This window comes from Helianthus annuus, chromosome 17 (genome assembly GCF_002127325.2).
Source record: "Helianthus annuus cultivar XRQ/B chromosome 17, HanXRQr2.0-SUNRISE, whole genome shotgun sequence".
NCBI lineage: Eukaryota > Viridiplantae > Streptophyta > Magnoliopsida > Asterales > Asteraceae > Helianthus > Helianthus annuus.
The window spans coordinates 160,167,939-160,188,880 of NC_035449.2; the positions used below are offsets into that span (position 1 = coordinate 160,167,939).

A 20,942-nucleotide genomic window follows, 5' to 3' on the forward strand; every position below is an offset into this window, starting at 1 on the left:
CGGTCTCGGCATTTGATCTTGCGATAAAGACTGCTACTGTTGGTATAAGTATGCCAGTTCCTCCTCACTTGGCTCAGTCGGCAACTGGAATGACTCCCAAAGTTTTTCGTAATCGAATAGCAGTCTGTTTCCGGGAACCTATGTCGGAGCTGTATGCTGCTGACAGTCGACATGCAGAACTTGTATGATCTTTCCTAAGCATGGAGCAAATACTCTCTTCAGTGGACTTGCATAACCTACAAAAAAACCTTCGTTAACCTTTGCACCAAATTTACCATCTAGATCAATAAATGTACAAGGTGATCCAAAAGGTTCTAAGAATTTCAGATTTGGTTTATAGCTATGAAGTAATTCGAAGCAGATTTTCTTTTACTTCTTTAGTGTGAGAATACGATTCTGAGTATAACATGCTGTAGCAACCGCTTCACTCCAAAAGAATATCGGCAAGTTGGAATCAGCTAACATAGTTCGAGCTGTTTTGATCAGTGTGCGATTCTTTCGTTCTACGACACCGTTTTGTTATGGAGTATACGGTGAGCTGAATTCATGAAGAATGCCTCTATCATTGCAGAATTCAAGCATACGTTGGTTTTTAAACTCCGTTCCATTGTCGCTTCGAATTCTTCTGATCGGCAGTTTGTACAACGTTTCCATCTTCTTGAATAAAATCATCAACGAATCAAACGTCTGACCTTTTCTTTAGAGACACATCACCCATGAAAATCTTGTATAGTCGTCAGTTAGCACAAGACTGTACAGATCTCCACTTACGCTCTTCTCATGTACCGGTCCAAAACGATCCATGTGGAGTCTTTCTAGCGGTAGTATGATTGAGTTCAAGAGCTTCTTTCGATGTGAATTCTTCATTTGCTTCCCCTTTTTGCATTCTACACAAACATCATTCAGATGTTTCAAATTAACTCCTTCAACAAGATCATTGTGAACTAAGAAATTCATTTCTCTCACATGAATGTGACCCATCTTACGATGCCACATTCTTGATTCCTTTTCAGTTGCTTTTGTTATAGTTACAAAACATTTTGGCTTTTTGTCTGATGTTGTTGCGACGCTCATGTCTAGAACATACAAATCGTTTTCACGAGGAGCTCGCATCAACAACATATCTTCTGGAATTTTAAAACCTGGTTTAATGATCAAACACTCATTTTTTGTAAAATGAACTATGAACGACTTGTCACAAATCTGCGATATGCTCAACAGATTGTTTTCAAGTTCAATGATGTAGTTCACTTTATCAAACGTTACAACTCCATTGGTAAGAATTCCTTCACGAACGATTCTTCCTCCCTGCGTTCCTGCAAATCCCACATATCCTCTGTTGATTGATTTGACATCATAAAGCAATGCTAACATTTCCGTCATATGCCTTGAGGCGCCGCTATCCATGATCCACTTGGAGATGATGACCTCGGAAGCCCCTGCACACGTCAACGACAGTTTAGTTAAACAACGATGCCCAAGATTTCTTCACATTTGGAACACTACCAAATACAAGATCACAAGCCACTTGGTCAACTTTTAGAAGATTAAAGATAACATTTGGAACTTCAGGTACATATTTTGATTTTAGAGTTTCCTCCTTGATTGGTGGAAATTCTTCAATCAGTTTGTTCAATTCAAACTCAAATTTTTCATTGTTAGTTACAACGACCTCAGATTTTAAAACCTTTTTCATTTTCTCTTCTTCAAATGATTGCTTAGGTTTCTCCACCCATGATTGATTTGGAAAAATCTTGGTTTTAGGATAAACCTTTGAAGTCTTTTGAGTTTTCGAAGATTCACCAATCTCAAAGGTTGATTTTGGCTTGTCCTCGGACTTCAAAGATTCATCGCGTTTCAAAATACGCACTACGGGAACCATCGTTGTTTTACCCTTAACATCATTTGAAATCTTAGGTTTGGGTTTCTGAAAAACAGGTTTTTCAATCTCTTTAACACACTGTTTGGCCATGTGACCAATTTCATTGCAGTGATAACAGACTCTTTTGTCATATTCGACAAAAGTGGATCTGTTGGTCTCATCTTTCAACTTTTTGGCTGCATTGAAATCGTCAACTGCTTTCTGACTAAAGATATAATCTTTTTCAGCAACTGTGTTCTTTCCCGCAACAAATACATCGCTCAACTTTTCTTTTGGCTTGACCTCTTTTTTAGCCATTTTCTTCTCAAAACTGACACCTTTCTTTTTAGAATTGTTACCATGTCTTTTGTTGTAACCATTGTTACCCATCCATTCTTTCTTTCCCGGGTTGTTTGGTTGTTGTTTCACAAAAGATTTTTTCGATTTTGATAAAAATGCATTGTTGTTAACTTCTGAAATATCAATTTCCACAAGTTTGAACACTTTTTCAACATTTTCCAATTTTGCATTCTGAATCGGAAATTCAAAATCAGTATATAGTCTGTCAGTTCTGCTCATCGTGTATGCCACCATGATCGAATCATCATTCACAACTTTATCTGATTTTGGTATGAACTTATCCAAAAAGTTTCCATCATCTTCAGAATCAGAATTGGAATTCTCCAAATGAGTTTTAACTGTACCGAAATCTGAGTTATCACTTTCTTCATCCAACACTTGTTCAACAATAGTTTTAATCACTTGTGACTCGTTGTCAGTGTCAGATGGAGAAAATGTAACATCAATGTTTTCAGGTAACTCATTCTCTACAGTTCCCAACTTGAGATTCAAAGCTGCTTCCACCCCATCTGGAGATTTCTGTGTATAATGATTCCACATTGGGGGTGGAACATTGTTGAAAGCAGGTTTAGCATCAGGTGATTGAGGAACAATTTGATCAATCACATAAGATGAAGAAATATAACTGATCAATTTCTTATCAACTCTTTCTTTTTCAATACGCATCAACTCAAGTTCCTTTTTCAAAGATGCGATTGTGTCCAAATGAATGTTAATTTCCATCTGCTTTTCCATGTCAGTTTCTTTGAACAACTTAGTAGCTTTATCATTTTCTACACTTTCCTTTTTAATCATTTTGATTGAACGTGATAAAGTTTCATAAGCTTCTTTCACATCATTAAAATCATATTTTATGTTGTCAGTATATTTCTTAAATTCTTGAAACTGTTTGTCTTTTTCAAGACACTCCATGCAGGGTTTTAAACAATTTTCGCATGGTGTTTCAGAAATTGGATCAATATTTTCAAAAACCTTTTCTTCTATCAGTTTTAATTTCTGGTTTACCAAACCCGTCAGACTCAGACTCTGATTTTTCTCCTGATTTGATACCCAGATTTTCTGATTTGAACTTGGACTCCTTTTCGACTGACTCCTTTTCGACTGACTCTGTTTCGACAGACTCCGTTTTGTTAGACTCTGTTTGGATAGACTCCGTTTGGATAGACTCCGTTTCGACAGACTCCGTTTCGATAGACACTGACTCTTGAGATTTGTCTACCTCTTTCAGCTTGACCATCAGCGCCTTGTCAGCTATCTCCTTCAGAGTTTCTTCGTTCATCTCTTTTGAAACATCTATGATTTCTTCAACCGGATCTTTTTCGACGTCATATCGTGGACAAAAACCTGTAGTTGGCTCGCTGAAGAATCCTGCAAAAGAATCAAACATGTTAGGAGGCATTATGGATTTAAATGAATTAGCAATGATCTCCTTTTCTGATTGATAATAATAAATTTCTGCTACTGCCTCTTCAAGCTCTGCCAAACTTTCTTCACTCATTACTTCACTAATTTCCTCTGTTTCAACAACACATTCTGGTTCTTCAACAATCTCCGCGATAATAGCAAAACCCTCACCAGGAACATATTTATCCCAACTAAAACCTTCCAGTAGCTTCTCATCATCCTGATTAACAAAAAGAGCCTTTTCTGGTTTGTTTTCAACTTGAGGTCTTAGATTGAATGGTTGTTGATTGGTTTTGTGATAGATTGCTTGTCGGTAGTAGTCATTTGTGAACGGATTCTGATGATTGTTTACTTCCCTGTTTGGACACTCACATTTAAATGCCCTTTTTCTTTGCATTTGAAGCACGTAACTTTTGCTTTATCAAATCCAAGCTTATAATCGGGTCCTGAGAGACTGTTTCGTCCGGTTATTTCCATGAATCTTTGTGCTCTCCTCACTAAGCTCGCCATTCCCCATTTGATGTCAATAAGCTCTAATTCTTTAGGATCAATTAGATCGTAATCCTCCTTTGTCATATCTGGATTACCGATCCTCCCAGCAACTAGACTCTCATATGATTCAAGAACGGAAGCTAATAGTGCGATATGTTGCTTTGCTGCTGCTTCTTTAAAATCTTGACCATTTTTGATGTTTACAGCAATATTGCACTGTATCCCAGAAACATAACTCTGATTATTTAATCTTGATGTACCTTGAGGAGACACTTGTTCTTGAACTCTAGGATTTGGTTCATAACTTGTGAAGGGTGAATAGTTGTTATTTGGTGTGCTTTGAGAAACTCCAGATGTAGGTTCAGCACTAAATGTTGTCTGAATTTTTGGACTTGGGGTAGATGTTGCTGATGAGCTTCCTTTGTAGTACATTTGAACATCTTGTTGTACATTAGAAGCTTTCATTTTTCTAATCTTTTTAAGTTCAAGCTCATGCGATTCAATTTTCTCGATGAACATGCTTAGATTGAAACCAACATATTCCAAGTTATTTTTCAAAACCAACAAATATGTGCCCCACTCATCATACGGTAAAGCATCTGCCAGCTTGTTAAACCATTCTTCATTTGTTTTGCTAATACTCAAACGCTTCATTTCTACAACCAAATGACAATATCTCTCGATCAACTCTTTTGTTGACTCACCCTTGATACCCGTAAAAATATCAAATTCCTTTTTCAACAATGCCATTTTGCTATTTATCATCGAAACACTTCCAAGAAACTTCACTTTTAGTGCATTCCTGACAGACTGCGAGGTATCCTGATGTTGTAGCAGAACTAAAATATCTTCTTTGATTGCTTGCTGCAAGATACTCATCATTTTCTTTTTAGCTTTAAAACTATCCTGTTCAGCCGGAGTTAACTGATGAAGTGTTTTCTCAATACCCGCTCCATTTGTCGGAGGTACATACTTTAACTCAATTTTCATCCAACACTCAAAATGATTTGCCTGTACCCAGGTTTTAAACCTCTCTGACCACCCTGAATATTCATCAATGTACATTAATTTTGGTGGCTTTTGCATTGTACCAAGCTCGTTTTCCATGTTTACGTTCTGCACAATACTCACTAGAGTTTGAACTAGTGTCATTCCCCCTCCGGAAAACATGTTATAAAATTCTTGGTTATCCAATCAGTTTCGAAAAATTTTCTAAGTTTTTTGAAAATTCACTTTTTCACGCGAAATGACTTCCACACGGAATGGACTTTCAAACGAAATGGACACACAAACGAAATGGACTGTTTCAAACGAAATCAGGTTTCAAGCGAAATGAACTTTCAAGCGAAATGACACTTTCAAGCGAATTGAAATGTCATTTCGTGCGAAATGAGTAAAAAGTTTATTTTCCACTGAAATGATCTGAAAATATGGATTTTCAAGCGAAATGGTAATACTTCACACGAAATGGTTCATTTCGTACGGAATGAGCACAATTTTCATACAAAATGATGTTCGTTCACACGAAATGAAGTTTTTGGCACTTTTTGATCAATTTTAGTCCAAATTTAGGTCTGAAAATTTGAAGGATTGATTAAAATGGTGTTTTACACGTTATATTCAAAGACCAGTCCATTTTGTTCGTGGAATCGTTCAAAAATCCAAGAATGAGTAGAAGAAAAGAGTTCTAAACACTGATTCAGCCGATTTGACTCATCCTGAGCTCTGATACCCAGATCTTCAAACTTAGATTTAGGGTGTGTCTGTGGTAAAAAATGAATAAAAAACACAACCATGTGCTCAGAATCTTTTAAAGAACAAACCTAGGGTTTCAATTTCACCATCAGTTCATGTTTTGATCATCTGTAAATTTACTGTTCATAGACCAGATTTCAAGCAAAATGACAAGTCATTTCGTACGAAATGGCATATTGTTAAATTTTTCAAAATCAAACGAAATGACCATTCCGTTTGAAATTGATTTCGTTTGAAAACTGGCCATTCCGTTTGTACACCATTTCGCTTGTAATAACCATTTCGTTTGAAACTCATATCGCTTGAATGTCATTTCGTGTAAAGCATGTTTTGTGTCGAAAAGTGTTCAAAGTGTTTTAACTTGTTGATTGTGTTTATGTTTCAGGCTTCAAATGTGCAGTTTGATCCATTACACAACATCTGTTGTCTTTTCGATGAAAAGCTTCCAAAGATGTCTGTTTTTAAAGAGATTCTGGAATTTATGAAGCGTTTACCTATCCAGAAGGCATTGACCAATCAACATAATGTGTTCAGATCTCATATTGAACGTTTCTGGAATAATGCCAAGTATGATGAAGAAAGTAAAGTGATAACTTCGATTGTTAGCTTGAACGGTGTAGATAAAGAGATCGTCATCACAGAACAACTTGTTCGTGAAGTACTAGACTTTCCGGATGATGAAGATTCTCTAACGAAGTTTCCAGAGAGGATGGTAAAGGGATGTATGTTGAGGATGGGGTATAGTGGGCCGTTGAACAGTGCTAACTATTTGAAAGCATGTTTCTCAAAGCCTTACAAATTTTCCATTCATTCAATTGTTCATGCACTGAGTCACAGGAAGGGTGGTTATGACGTGATGCGAGATTACCAGATGAACATGGTGACTGCTTTAGTTTTGAACAAGAAGTATAATTTTTCAAAAATCATTTTCCATTACATGAAGGAGAACATTACTTCTTGCAGCAAAACCTGGATTTATCCGAGATTTGTACAAATGATGATTGATCATGCTTATCCAGATCTTGTGAAAGATGAAGATAGTGATTTGTTGGCAATGTATCATATGGATAATGAAACTTTGATTGTATTATCCAGGTATCACAAAAATCATCCAGAATCAAAAACAAAGGCAGAATTCTTTGGATTCATAAAGAATGCAAATTACAAAGATCCAGATCCAGTTAATCATCTGAAGTGGAGAAACGATGAAGAGATGAAAGAAAAGAGTGTTGCGGATGAGTTAGCAAAATTAGCAGAATTCAAAAACACAAGAAGTGAGTGGTTTCTGAAAGATGTAAAAGAAAAGAAGACAAGAGGAGGTAAGAGAACTCCTAAAGTACAAACAGAAGAAGGTTCATCTTTACAACCGAAAAAGAAACGTCAAAAGAAAGCTGTTGAGACAATGCTGGTCGATGAACCAGAGGAAGATGAAGCTGAAGTTGATGCTGAAAGAGATCAGGGTCGTTTATCTCCTGAATCTGCACAGTTATTGAAGTCTCTTAAAGAAAGTTTTGTAGCTGAAAAAGCAGTTGGTGAGGAAGGTGGCAATGAAGAATAGAGTTCATCCAGTTCTGATTCAGAGGTTGATGAAACTGAACGTTGGAAGAAAGTAGTTTCTGAGAAAGAAAAACAGAAGAAGAGAAAAAGGAGTGGTAATGATGATGATGATTTGTATGTTCCATCTCTAGAACATGTTCAGGATGTTCAAACACCACCATCATCTGGAGGTAGGAAGAAATCCAATGCCAGAAAACGTGTTGTAACTCCTAAAGTGGCAAGAAGGTTGAAAGTCGTGCTGAAATCAAAACCGATTCAGGAACCAAGTCAACCACCTTCACCACCACCTGAACCACAACAACAACCATCACCACATCAATCACCACCAGCACAACAACCTGATCCTATTCCATCACCACCAAAACAACCTACACCACCACATCTATCATCACCACCTCAATCATCATCACAACTTCATATTTCTACACCTACACATGAATAACCTATTATAACTTCACCAAACATCCTATAAACACCACCAACTTCACAACCACCAGTACAAACGACTCCTGGATCTTCTGGTTTCAAAAATTTTCTGCATGTTCCAGAAAATATAACTCTTGATAAGATTGGAGATTTTAGTTTTGTGAACGATGAGTTTGTGAAGAAGCTGGAAGTTCGTGTAAAGACTGTTGAAGCTGAAAATTCATCTTTATTGAAGAAAATTGAAGCTGATCAAGCTGAGATTGATATTATGAAAGTTCAAATTGCAGAGTTGGAAGAGGAAAAAGCTCGTAGGGATGAGGAAAATGAGTACTTCAAACTGAAGAACAAAGAGTTGGAAGCCAACAATGCAAAGAAAGAACATGAAATGTATATGATGAATAAAGTCTTGGAGCGTTTGATTGGAAAGCCTGTTGAACAAAGGTTTGAAGAAATTCAACTCGAAGAAGTAAGAGCTCGACGTAAGGCTGAAATTGAAGCAGAAATGAAGAACAAGGGTAAAGGTGCTCAAGTTGAAGGTGTTAGTGAGGTAACTGAAAGAGCAATCGTTCCGTCAATAGTTTCTGAATCACCTATTCAAAATCCTTGTCCTATATCTTCGGTTTCTGGTGTATTTGATGTTGATGTTGAAGATGATGATGTAGAAGATGACGAGGAAGATGATGAGGAAGATGATGAAGTTAAGAAAGATGATGCAGATGATGTGTTTTCTGCAATTAGTCATAATGATGATGATGGGAATAATGACGATGATCAAGGTTCTATAGGCATCAAAGTTACTGAAACGTCTACTAAAGAAAATGTTGATGATTATCTTCATGATGATGCTAATGAAGCGCCTGAAAATGCTGAAAGTGAGGGGGAGCATGTTGATGATAAGAATGTTGATGACAGTGATAAATTGATTCTACGTCTTGAACCTGATGTAGAAGAAGGTGAAATCAGGCATACTTATACTTTAGCCGAGATCATACAGTTGACACACATTGATGAAAATGGGTTTAAGTTTGATTTCGAAGAAGAATTGAACGAGTTCGATATCAATCAGCAGCATGAATATGAATACAAATATGTTGAAGATGCTGACAACTATGATAGAGTTGAAGTTGAAGATTGCAGTGATGAAGAACAGTCTGTGAATGTTGATACTTCAAATTTTCCAACGCTTGCTGAATTCTTCAGTCAAGCTAATGAAGATGAGTTGCGAAGAAAGGTCAGGAGTGTGAAGAACAAAAGTCTCCAAGAAATGAAAAAAGATGAGCAGCGTTAAGAAAAGAAGAAGTGGTTCAGAAATAATACTGAAAGAAAATTTAAAAGACCTCTGAAGTACTACAAGAGAGACAGAGAAGTGTCTTTGGGTGACATTATCAGTTGGGGATTTTTACCGCAAGTGAACGCCTATGCAATTCGTAGAGAATTTGGTGTTCAGTATTTTGAGTACATTCAGGATATCATGTCTTTGCCCTGGTGGGACGTTGAAGAACTACCAAAAGTCAGAACATTGACTTATCCTGTCAGAGAGCATGATATGCCTACTTGGGGATTGATGAAGTTCGAAGCCTTCAAAGATTTCAAACACTGGAAGCCTCAATATCCAAAGAAAGTCAGAAGGATAGATCCAGTTACAGGCAATGAAGAAACAATCTTGCACATCAAGAAGCCCAGAGTGTTAAAGAATATTCCGTTGCCGAAAATGGAACATGATTTTCACAAAGGATTCTTATGTTGGGTATACAGTTGCATGTCTACTGAGGCTGTGATCACATACAGAGTGGAGAATGAAATTAGACACATCCATTTGTATGATCCGATGTGGATTGTAAACTGCTCTGCAAAAGACATTGAGTGTTTGTTTGTAAACAAGATCGGTTACAAAGCTGAAGATAAAGACCAAACAATACAATTCCAGAAGGTAGCAACGATATGTTTTCAGAAAGGCATAAATTCTTAGAATGAATGGTCGACTAAATGGAGGAAGATTGAAAAAGAGGAGGCGCTGAAAGCTGAAAAAGAAAGGAAGGCACGTGAAGAGCTTAGAGGTAAATGGATGAAGGAGCAAGCTGAAGAAAAGATGAAAGCTGCTAAAGAGAATGAAAGACTGAAGAGTTTGTTAAAGAGAAAGCCGAAGCAGAGAGAAGAACTATGAAGAAGTTTTGAAGATAGACAGCCTGACTAAAGACTCCGGCAATATCCAAGGGGGGGGGGTTTGTTGGTACATAATGTCTATCGCCTACGTCAACAGTCTAGGTCGTGTCAAGTAGCTTGTAATAGGGGTGTAAAGTGTAAAAGTTAAGTTTATGTGTGTATGTAACCATTTCGCACGAAATGGATTGATAAGTTATTTCGTACGAAATGTTCGCCATTTCGTACGAAATGGATCCTATCATTTCGTGCGGAATGGATCTCCTATAAATAGGAGGGTTGGGTTTTTCATTTGGTACGAATTGGAGAAGTTGTAACGAAGTGCTGCCAGTTTCTCTCCATGTCTTAACGTTGAAAATCAATGGAAAACCAGTTTTAAATGTATTTCTCTGCTTCTACTCACATTCTAACACCAATTCTCAGTTACTAAATTGTTTCCGCCTCTCTAGTGACTTAGATTTGACTCTGACCGACTCATTCAGGTCGTATATCGATCCTACACTTCTAAGAACCACAAATAACTGTTGTTGAACAGAAATTGATGTGGACAATACCGTTTTAAATAATAATGATGACAACATTTTTCGATCCGAACCAAATTTACACTTTTTTAAGAATGGTATATTTTGACCTGAACACAGTTTGACACAAACCAAATTGATACTTCTTTGAAATAACTCGTTTTGACCTGAACCCAGTTTCACCCGAACCAAATTGATATTTATTTTTTATAAAAGACTCATTTTAACCAGAATTTGTGTGAGACGAACCAAATTTATACTTTTTAAAATGGACCATTTTGAGTTGAACCAAGTCGAGACCTTTTAAATGATCTGTTTTGACCCAAACCGAACCAAATTAGTACCTTTTTAAACGAATGGTTTTGACCTGAACCAAATAGTTACTTTTTTTAAGACGGACTGTTTATACCCAACCCAGTTTTACACTTTGACCTGACGCCATTTGAACCCCGGCCTACTTTGACCTGAACCTGGTTGGAAACACCATGGTTGCAGCTATTTTGTAAACATATATAAAAAAACCAATAGGCAAAAAAACAAAAACTGCCAGTAAATTGTCTTCCATTGTAGTGCACATTTGAAATATATAGAAGGTTGTAAATCCTTCATCATTCTACGGGCTGACTTTAAAACTTACCATATTTCGATTTCAGCTACTTTTTAGTTATACCCATTTATCGGGCTGATAACAATGATATATGACCTGTATTAGCCCCCGTACCATATGAACGTACCTACCGAAGATGAAATATTTCCTATACAAATGAAATGAATCCACTTTGTGAGACCGTCATATTCCTTCAAATACAATCATAGATAAAAATTTAGAGAAATGAAATGGAATAATTACGGATTGATAGGATCTCAATAATAGATTTATAACAAACATACTAACATGATACCAAGAATAATCACCCCAAAGAGATTAAGTGTGCCCAACCCATTGCCTTCTCTGCGTTGCTATTTTTCCTGCATGGTGAGAATTAATACATGTCAAGATGCTGGATGAAAATAATATGGAAGTAATGGGGGCGACAATTTTGACCAAATTACTTATGAAAGACTTGATTCGAGTTATGTTTACTTTCAAGGTAATAGGTAAAAAAAATACTTTAGAAGGAAGTGGGTCAAACAGTTACATTTCATGAATCTTAAATCGTTCCATTTCACACTCAATAAGCTTGCGTCCATCCATTAAAGCCTGCTAATAACACAGTTACATTCTAGTTGGTAATAAACAATTAAACCAACAAAAACGATCCTAAAAGTAGCATCTAATTTCCAGACTAAAAGGTGTTTCTTTTCTAGCAGTAAAAGGAGGCAATGCTAATCAACTTTGGTAAGGACCAAGGTGTTTTGGTCAAAAATCACACAAGGATAATGCAAACAAATCTGATTTTGTGAGGTATGATGCTTGGTTAATTGGACAAATGTATGAACAACAAGTATGTAAAATGAGTGATGAACACAAGGATTTATACGAGGAAAACGCCCTTGATTAATGAATGATCTCCGTCATAAAAAACCTCAGATAGTGAAAACTATCACTATCAAGTATATTGAATAAACAAGTTTACAACTTCGGAAGTATTGAGCTTGATACAATGAATTCTAGTGTGTGTGTATTCGAGAGATAGCAACGGAAATGATATATGTTCAGCCGAGTGCCAGTGGTTTCTAAAATTAGCTCAATACCCCTCTTAACTTAGCTAAAATTATCCTAACTAGCTATCCAAAAAATCAGCCATTCACCCACGATCACCACCAACGGTTTTCAGCTTGTGCACATGTTGAAAATAAAGAGTATATTCCCCTGGTATCTCGGATAGAATAAGTCCTCTTCGAAACAAACCTGCAAAACAAGCCAAAATGTGATGGAAAAATTGTTAGTTTAGAATAATAATGAGAATCCTGGATCCTTATTCTCGCAGTGTCTTCTGAGGATCTTTAATTCAAACTGAACCGAGGATCCCTGATCCAAGCTACACTTGAGGATCCGTGATCCATAGGCTGTGAAATTCTATCCCTAACAATTGCCCCCCAAACATAACTAGATGATATCTAATTAGATAGTCATGTTTCAGCTTAAATCGGACTAGCCGTTTGTTGCAACCCCCGTCCCCTAACAAACCCGGGAACGGGCGGCCGCGGCCAGTTTCGGTGGTATCTGGGTTTATCATTTTGGCAGCGGAATTTACATCAGGACCGTAGTTAGGAAATATTTTATCAAAGTAAAATACCACGCTTTTATACTATTAAAGATATGGGAAAATCCCAAGTTTCAAGTACACATATTTTCATAGGGATAAACCCTATTTTATTTAATAAAAACATCTATTTATTTTAGGTAACTTTATAGCTACTTTTCCAAGCCTTCAGTATTGTCCAGCTGACTTCTATTTGTTTTTCACATTTTGTTACCTGAAACGCGCTTAAAAACATTTTGTCAGTGGGAAATACTGGTGAGTGAATCTCAGTTTAATCAAGTTAAGTAAAACCACTGTACAGTATTGAGGGCGGTCGCGCAATTACATTTGTTTCCATCTACTTAATTACCACCCACGGTACTGTTAACCCGAATTGTGGTCATGTTACTCCTCGCAAGGTAGTAACAAATTTTGTATACAAAACCCCAACATACCGATGATAATTATAGAATACAAATACTCAATTACTGCTTAATAAACTTTAATTTAGGTGAGGTTTTGTAAAAACAGTTAACAAAAAGGAGATTACTCAAATTGCTGTCTTAGGGTTTTCTTTAAGGATTTCCTAGTGATTATCTATAATTTGCACAAATGCACACGTGTTAGTATAGTAACCCAATATTTACATTAGTAATACCTTCCCCGAGACAGCATTCCAACGACTACGTCGGGCAGAACCTCTACAGCCGTTACGGAACCCTGGATCAATCAGGCAGCATTTCTAATGCATAACCGGGGTTATGATACTTACAACGAGGCAAGACTTCGTTATTTAGGGGGGTATTATACCCGGAGATTATGCCTACTATGTGAAAATTCGAGAGAAAGAAAGAAATTTTAGCGAGTTGGACTGAAGGCCGAAGCCCTCCATTTATAGGGCTGTTCCTGGACTTCGTCGCGCCCCGTGAAGATGGTAGCCAAGGGCTACGCGGCCTGCGAGGGTGGCTAGGGTAGGCCCTAGCTGATCCGACTCACACCCTAGCTTTGACACGCCTTGTGCCACATGGCGGCACCGAGCTTAGTCGCTTGGCCTCTCGCTCGCGCCCTGCGTAGACCAAGGGTGCGTCTTACGCGGCCCGCCAGAGATCATTTATTTTTGTTTTAATTAATTTTAATAAAAATAAAGGTATTCGGAGCCCGTTTTCGCATACGGGGTGTATTTTAGGACATATTGGGACATTCTAATTATTTTTAGGGTGTCGAAAAATTTAGGAGGGTTGTTATATCCTCCCCACCTTGTTTTAGAGCTCGTCCTCGAGATCTACTAGAACATATGTGGATATTTCCTTTGCATTTCTGACTCAAGCTCCCATGTGTATTTAGGTCCTCTTTTGGAGTCCCATTTCACTTTGACTAACACCAGTCTTTTGTGTTTGAGGTTCTTGACTTTCATGTCTTCAATCTGTAGAGGTCTTTCTACAAATTTTAACTGCTCATTTACCTCTATATCCTTAAGAGGTACTACAAGTGATTCATCAGCTAAGTATTTCTTGAGATTAGATACATGAAATACATCATGTATTTCTGCCATTTCCTTTGGCAGTTGTAGCTGATAGGCTACAGGTCCTATTCTTCTAATAATCTCACAAGTTAGACATTTAGAAACATAAGCTGCTATATCCTTTTTCATTCCTATCCACCAAAAATTCTTTCTTAAATCTTGATACATTTTATCACTTCCAGGATGCATCGTATACTTAGACTTATGGGCCTCTTTTAATATATGGTGACGTAGGTCTCCTAATTTAGGTATCCACACTCTTTTCTTATGGAATCTCTAAATTCCATTTGTTCCTTGTTCTAATTCCTTAATCATTCCTTTCAATTTCTCACTATCATCCTTGATTACTGATTCTTGTGCTTTTCTAATCTGTTCATTTCAATCTATTTGTAGATTTAATTTAAGAGAACGCATTTGTTATGGGTGAAATTCTGAGCCTATATCCTGGTCAAAATCTTAAGCTATATCTTAATTGTATGATATGTGTTCATACCCCGGGTTACACATTCAGGATATTGGTAACATCCTGAATGGTACCTGAGGATCACTAACGGATTATGTGCAAGAATACGAGTTCAAGCTTGCAATGTTCATGAAGACCTTTTCCCCGGAAGACTCGGTCCAAGCTGTTCGAAGAAAGACGTTGAAGCCGCTTTACTTGGTCTCCAACGTTAACAAAGGAATATTCGAAGGCATCCCCCGTTTATAGGAAACTTTGTTTTCACTTCTTAGCTATAAATAGGTGGATAAATCAGATCAAATAGGACACAACAACGCTCACTACTTTCTAACACTTTCCTCTCTCGCAACTATCACCTTCACAACAAGCATTGTAACACTTAGCGATATGATCAATATCATGCACTGTATCGTGACGTTTAAAGCAATAAGAAGAACAAGGCAGCTGCGATTGTCAGCTCCCGAGGTTTTATGCCGGCGATCTAGATTGATCAAGGGCTTTCCTCGTACATCTCGTGTCAACCTTTACTTTTTGCTCATAGTTTGATCGTAGATACAGCTCAATATCCTGAGCCGTATCCTGAAAATTGTATTTGGAAACAACTTAATCATCATATTTTCAACACACTTTCTTAGCACACTACCTCACTTAACTAATTTGATCACTTAATTGCTTCGGTAATTTTTGACCAAAACAATTTGGCGCCCACCGTGGGGCAAGTGGTGCTATTTTTACTAAAAACTTTTACAAGATCACTACTTGGTTTTGTATTTCCAAACTTTTTACTATATTGTTTGCAATGGCCATGAGATCAAGCATGAGCTCTTCTACTATGCCTGCTACAACTTCTGCAACAGTTGGTTCGGTGCTTCCTCCACCTCCACCAAGGATGCAAACCTCCTCACAGCCTCAGGATATTATACCTACCCGGAGCCTTCAGGGATCCGCCCCTGTTCTGGCCTCTAATGATGAAATTCTAACCTTATTTGGTAGTGTACAGGAACAGATGAGGCAGCAACAGGAAACCAACCGAATGATTTTAAGAGAAATACAACTCTTGAAATCCAGCTCGAGCAGGCCCACTTAGGATACTGTCACTCCTTTGCAACCCAGGGCTTTGAACTTCAGTTCTGTGGTTTATGCTGAAGATAACCGGGGAAATATTGTGCCTAGCCGTCCCCAGAATCACACTCCTGAGATACCCTCTTCAGTTAGAATGTCAACTGAGAGAAGCTCAGGATATGCTTCAGGAATTGGCCAGAATCCTCAGATCGGTAGTATATCTAATAATAATAATACACCTGCTACTAATAGTATTGGATCTTTGCAGGATGCAGGTGTGACATCAGCATTGTCTAGGGAACTTCAGAAGCTAAAGGATATGATATCCAGTGTACCTGGGGTGGTTCAGCCAATTCCTGAAGTGTCCCAAGATAGTCACAGGATATCCCGGTTTGTGCATCCTATTTGTGATGCTGAAATCCCAAAAAGATTTCAAACTCCCAACATGAAGCTTTATGATGGAACCACGGATCCTGAGGAGCATATTGCCTAGTATAGGGAAAGGATGGAAATCAATCCTATCCCTCCAGATCTTAAAGAAGCATGCTTGTGCAAGGGCTTTGGTTCTACCTTAATAGGATCGGCCTTGAAATGGCTCTTGAATATTCCTCCTCACTCAATTACATCATTTGGTCACTTAGTAAATTTATTTAATAGTCAATTTTCTTGCAGTCGAAGTTTTGAAAAATTAACAAGTGATCTCTACAGGATAACTCAAGGATCTCAAGAATCCCTAAGGGATTATGTGAAAAAATTCAGCAGGGAATCCTTGGATATCCCACACCTTGATGTTGCTATAGCGGTCCAGACATTCAAGATGGGACTGCAAAAGGATTCCCAATTTTATCAAGATCATGTGATGAAACCTTGCAGGAACTTGGATGAAGCTCGGAACAGGGCTCTGAGATATATCAGGCTGGAAGATGATAAGAAAATGCAAGAAAGGATGAATGCATCTTCAACATATGAATCAACTAACAGGAAGTCAGAATCCTCGTACAAACTATATCACTCCAAGCCATATGGTAGAAATGACAACAAGAAAGTGAATGCTGTTGAAGACGAGGATCCTGAGGAGTATCCTGAGTTATTTGAATACTGTTTTTCTATTAATATACCTGAACTAATGTATGCTATGCAGGGTTTAGGAGACAAAGCCAGGTGGCCTTGGAAGAATCAACAAAAAGCTGATTGGAAGGATAAGTCCAAATGGTGTGCCTTCCATGAGGATTTCGGACATGTAATTGAGGATTGCATTGCTCTGAGAAAAGAAATAAGTTATCTTCTAAGCAAGGGATATCTGAAGGATCTCCTAGGAAGAAAGAAGAATAAGGGTTAGGATACTGAGAAGGATCCTGAACGACCAGCATCACCTCCTGCGGATGCCAAGATAATCAACTTTATTTCAGGAGGATCCGACGTTTGTGGGACTTCATATTCTGCGGCCAAGAGACATGAAAAGGAGGCTAAAGCCGAAAGAGGGGAAATACCAACCAAGATGACAACCCTCACAGCTAACAAAGTGATCACTTTTGATAGTGGTGACAGGGATACTGTCCAGGATCCTCACCATGATGCCCTGGTAATAACATTATATGTGGCTAACCATTTTGTACGCAGGATATTGGTGGATAATGGCAGCTCCGTCAACATAATCCAACTAGAAACTTTGAAAAGAATGAATGTATCTCCAATGGATATCACTTCGAAATCCACCGTGCTTGTTGGGTTCAGTGGAGAGGCTAGGAATACAGTGGGAGAGATAAAATTACCAGTATATATTGAAGGGCTCCACTCAATACAACGTTTCTATGTGATGGACTCCCTATCCTGCTATAACATCATACTGGGCAGGCCATGGATCCATGATATGAAGGCTGTGCCATCAACTTATCATTAATGCATCAAGATCCCTACCCCTTGGGGGGTTGTCAAGGTTGATAGTGATCTGCAGGAGGCGAAGGAATGTTACTTGTTGGGGCTGGATTTTACTATAAATGATCCTTATACGTGATCCTGACCAGTGATCCTTGTTTCTTTGGCAGATAGTGATCCTCAGCCAGACTTCAGGATCAGGATCATGGGACGATATGGTGATCCTTACACTAACGGTCACTTCCACTTGTTACAAAATTGTTTTGCAGGAACACCTAGCAGGATATGCCCTACACATCATGATCCAGGGACGCGTTTTCACAAATATGGCAAGAGCTAAATTGGAGATAGACGTTGTACCGGATATGGAAACTTAGCTTGATTAATGGGCAGCAATTTAGGCTAGATTATCTTTATTTCTAAAGGGGTAATGAGCTGATATTTAGTCATTTTACCTAAAATAAGTCACCCACACATGTATAAATACCCATCTTCCTCATTCGGAAGAACACACACAACATATACGGCAACTCTCACACACTCAGACAATAGTGATCCTTGTACTCAGCTCATTATCATCCAAAGTTGTAACTACATTTTTATTATATTGAAGTTGGTGATCGGTAGTTGCCATCACCCGAGGTTTTTTATGCCGGAGATCATACATTGATCAAGGGCTTTTTCCTCGTATAAATCATTGTGTCTTTGCATCTTCATCACAGAAGTGATCCTTTACTTTCATAATTAACCAAGCATCATACCCCGTTTTCATAAAGTTTGGTTACATTATCCTTGTGTGATTTTTGACCAAAACAGTTTGGCGCCCACCGTGGGGCAATTGGTGCTTCATTCATAAGAAAATCTTTTGTTCGAAATCATTTCAAAGAATTACATGGCTTCATCATTGAAGAACACGTCCACGGCGATGTCTGCGGTCACCTCATCACAGATCACCTTGCCTCCTCCACCGGCAGGATCTCAGAAAAATACTGAGAAGAGATCAACTCCCACTTTCTCTAAACCTCTATCTTCTTCTGCTATGAATTCTTCTATTCCCAGTACTAGTGATGTATTTGCTTTAATTTTGCAGATGAAGGATCGTATGCAGCGGCAAGATGAAACCAACGAAAGGATCCTCAGGGAAATTGGAGATCTCAAAAGACAAAAGAAAGCGGCAGAGGATCATTCTCCACTGATGCCCAAATCCTTGAGCTTCGATACTCCAATAATCACTTCCCAGCCATCAGGGATCCCGGACGTACAAATCATAGGGGAGTCAAGAGGATCACGTTTCAACTCGGCAGCAATGACTCAGACGTCAGATTCACATTTTCGGCCAATAGGATCCTATCCTCAGTACATGGGATCCTTCATGAATCCGGGAGCCTATCCGGAGGCACAGCAGTTTCAAGGATCCTACTTTATTCCAGGATCATTCCAGGGCCAAGGATCCTCCTTTGTTCCAGGATCATCCCAGGTTCAAGGATCCTCCTTCGTTCCAGGATCATCCCAGATACCAGGATCCTTACAGATGCCAGGATCCCTAAAAAGTTTGCAAACAGGAAGTCTAGATGTCCATCAAGGGGACTTCATTCCAATGCAGACCATTGCTTCCACTGGTCCCTCCGTTGTTCCAGAATCCCAGCAATGTGGATTCCCTAACCTGAACCCAATGGGAGGTAACACTTTAAATAATTATCCTACTACTAACCTTGGATTTATGCAGGATACAGGTACCAATCATGTTATGGCCAGGGAACTACAGAAACTAAAGGACATGATCTCAAGTGTTCCAGGGGTAGTCAAGCCTATCCCAGAGATTGCAGATGGAAGCCACAAGGTATCTCGCCTTGCACCACCAATTTGTGATGCAGAGGTACCCAAAAGGTTCCATATCCCTACCATGAAGCTGTATGATGGCACAACGGATCCAGAGGAGCATATAGCACAATACAGGGAAAGAATGGAAATCAATCCTATCCCAGAAAAGTTGAAGGAAGCATGCCTATGTAAAGGATTTGGATCCACTCTAACTGGATCAGCTCTTAAGTGGCTGCTAAGTCTTCCCCCTTACTCTATTACTTCATTTGCTAATTTAGTTAATTTATTCAATAACCAATTCTCTTGTAGTAGAAAATTTGAAAAATTAACTAGCGATTTATACAGGATAACTCAAAATCATAATGAATCATTAAGGGATTATATAACTAAATTTAGTAAAGAATCCTTGGATATTCCCAACTTGGATATGGCTACGGCTGTTGAAGCCTTCAAAATGGGACTTCTTAAGGATTCATTATTCTATGATGATCTTGTTATGACACCTTGCAGGAATTTAGATGAAGTAAGAACTCGAGCACTCAGGTTTATCCGGCTAGAGGATGACAAGAGGATCCAGGAGAGACAAGTAGGATCCTCAAAACAAGATAAGCAAGGATCCTCCTTCAACAACAACAAGTTCAAATCCTACCATAGAAACGAGAACAAGAACGTGCATGCTGTCGACCAAGAAGAGGATGATGAAGAATATCCTCCAATCTCAGAATATTGTTTTTCCGTTGATAATCATGAACTAATCCTTGCAATGCAGAATCTAGGTGAAAAGGCTAGGTGGCCCAGGAAGAATGATAAACCATCCGGGACTAAAGACAAGTCCAAATGGTGTGCATACTGTTTTGGTCAAAAATCACACAAGGATAATGTAACCAAACTTTATGTAAACGGGGTATGATGCTTGGTTAGCTATGAAAGTAAAGGATCACTTCTGTGATAAAGATACAAAGACACAATGATTTATACGAGGAAAAAGCCCTTGATCAATGTATGATCTCCGGCATAAAAAACCTCGGGTGATGGCAACTACCGATCACCAACTTCAATATATTAAAAATGTAGTTACAACTTCGGATGATAATGAGCTGAGTACAAGGATCACTGAGTGTCTAAGTGTTCGAGAGTTGTGTCGTATGTCGTGTGTGTTCTTCCGAATGAGGAAGATGGGTATTTATACATGTGTGGGTGACTTATTTTAGGTAAAATGACTAAATATCAGCTCATTACCCCTTTAGAAATAAAGATAATCTAGCCTAAATTGCTGCCCATTAATCAAGCTAAGTTTCCATATCCGGTACAACGTCTATCTCCAATTTAGCTCTTGCCATATTTGTGAAAACGCGTCCCTGGATCATGATGTGTAGGGCATATCCTGCTAGGTGTTCCTGCAAAACAATTTTGTAACAAGTGGAAGTGACCGTTAGTGTAAGGATCACCATATCGTCCCATGATCCTGATCCTGAAGTCT

The 20,942-nt window shown here is 38.4% G+C and overlaps 1 protein-coding gene across 1 annotated transcript; it reads right to left on the reverse strand.

The window, feature by feature from the left end:
- Nucleotides 1-699: 699 nt before the first annotated feature.
- Nucleotides 700-3,133, reverse strand: LOC110925068. The gene is made up of 3 exons (XM_022169039.1): nt 2,828-3,133; nt 1,507-2,740; nt 700-1,439 (listed from the first exon to the last, which is right to left on the reverse strand). Exons 1-3 carry the CDS (start codon nt 3,131-3,133, stop codon nt 700-702), a joined length of 2,280 nt encoding a protein of 759 aa, XP_022024731.1.
- Nucleotides 3,134-20,942: the final 17,809 nt, after the last annotated feature.

Coding starts and splice junctions, on each gene's coding strand:
- LOC110925068 (XM_022169039.1), bottom strand. CDS start 3,133: ATGGAGTGTCTTGAAAAAGACAAACAGTTTCAAGAATTTAAGAAATAT. Junction 2,741..2,827: donor GTTATATTTCTTCATCTTAT/GTGATTGATCAA, acceptor CATTATACACAG/AAATCTCCAGATGGGGTGGA. Junction 1,440..1,506: donor GGCTTGTGATCTTGTATTTG/GTAGTGTTCCAA, acceptor TGACGTGTGCAG/GGGCTTCCGAGGTCATCATC.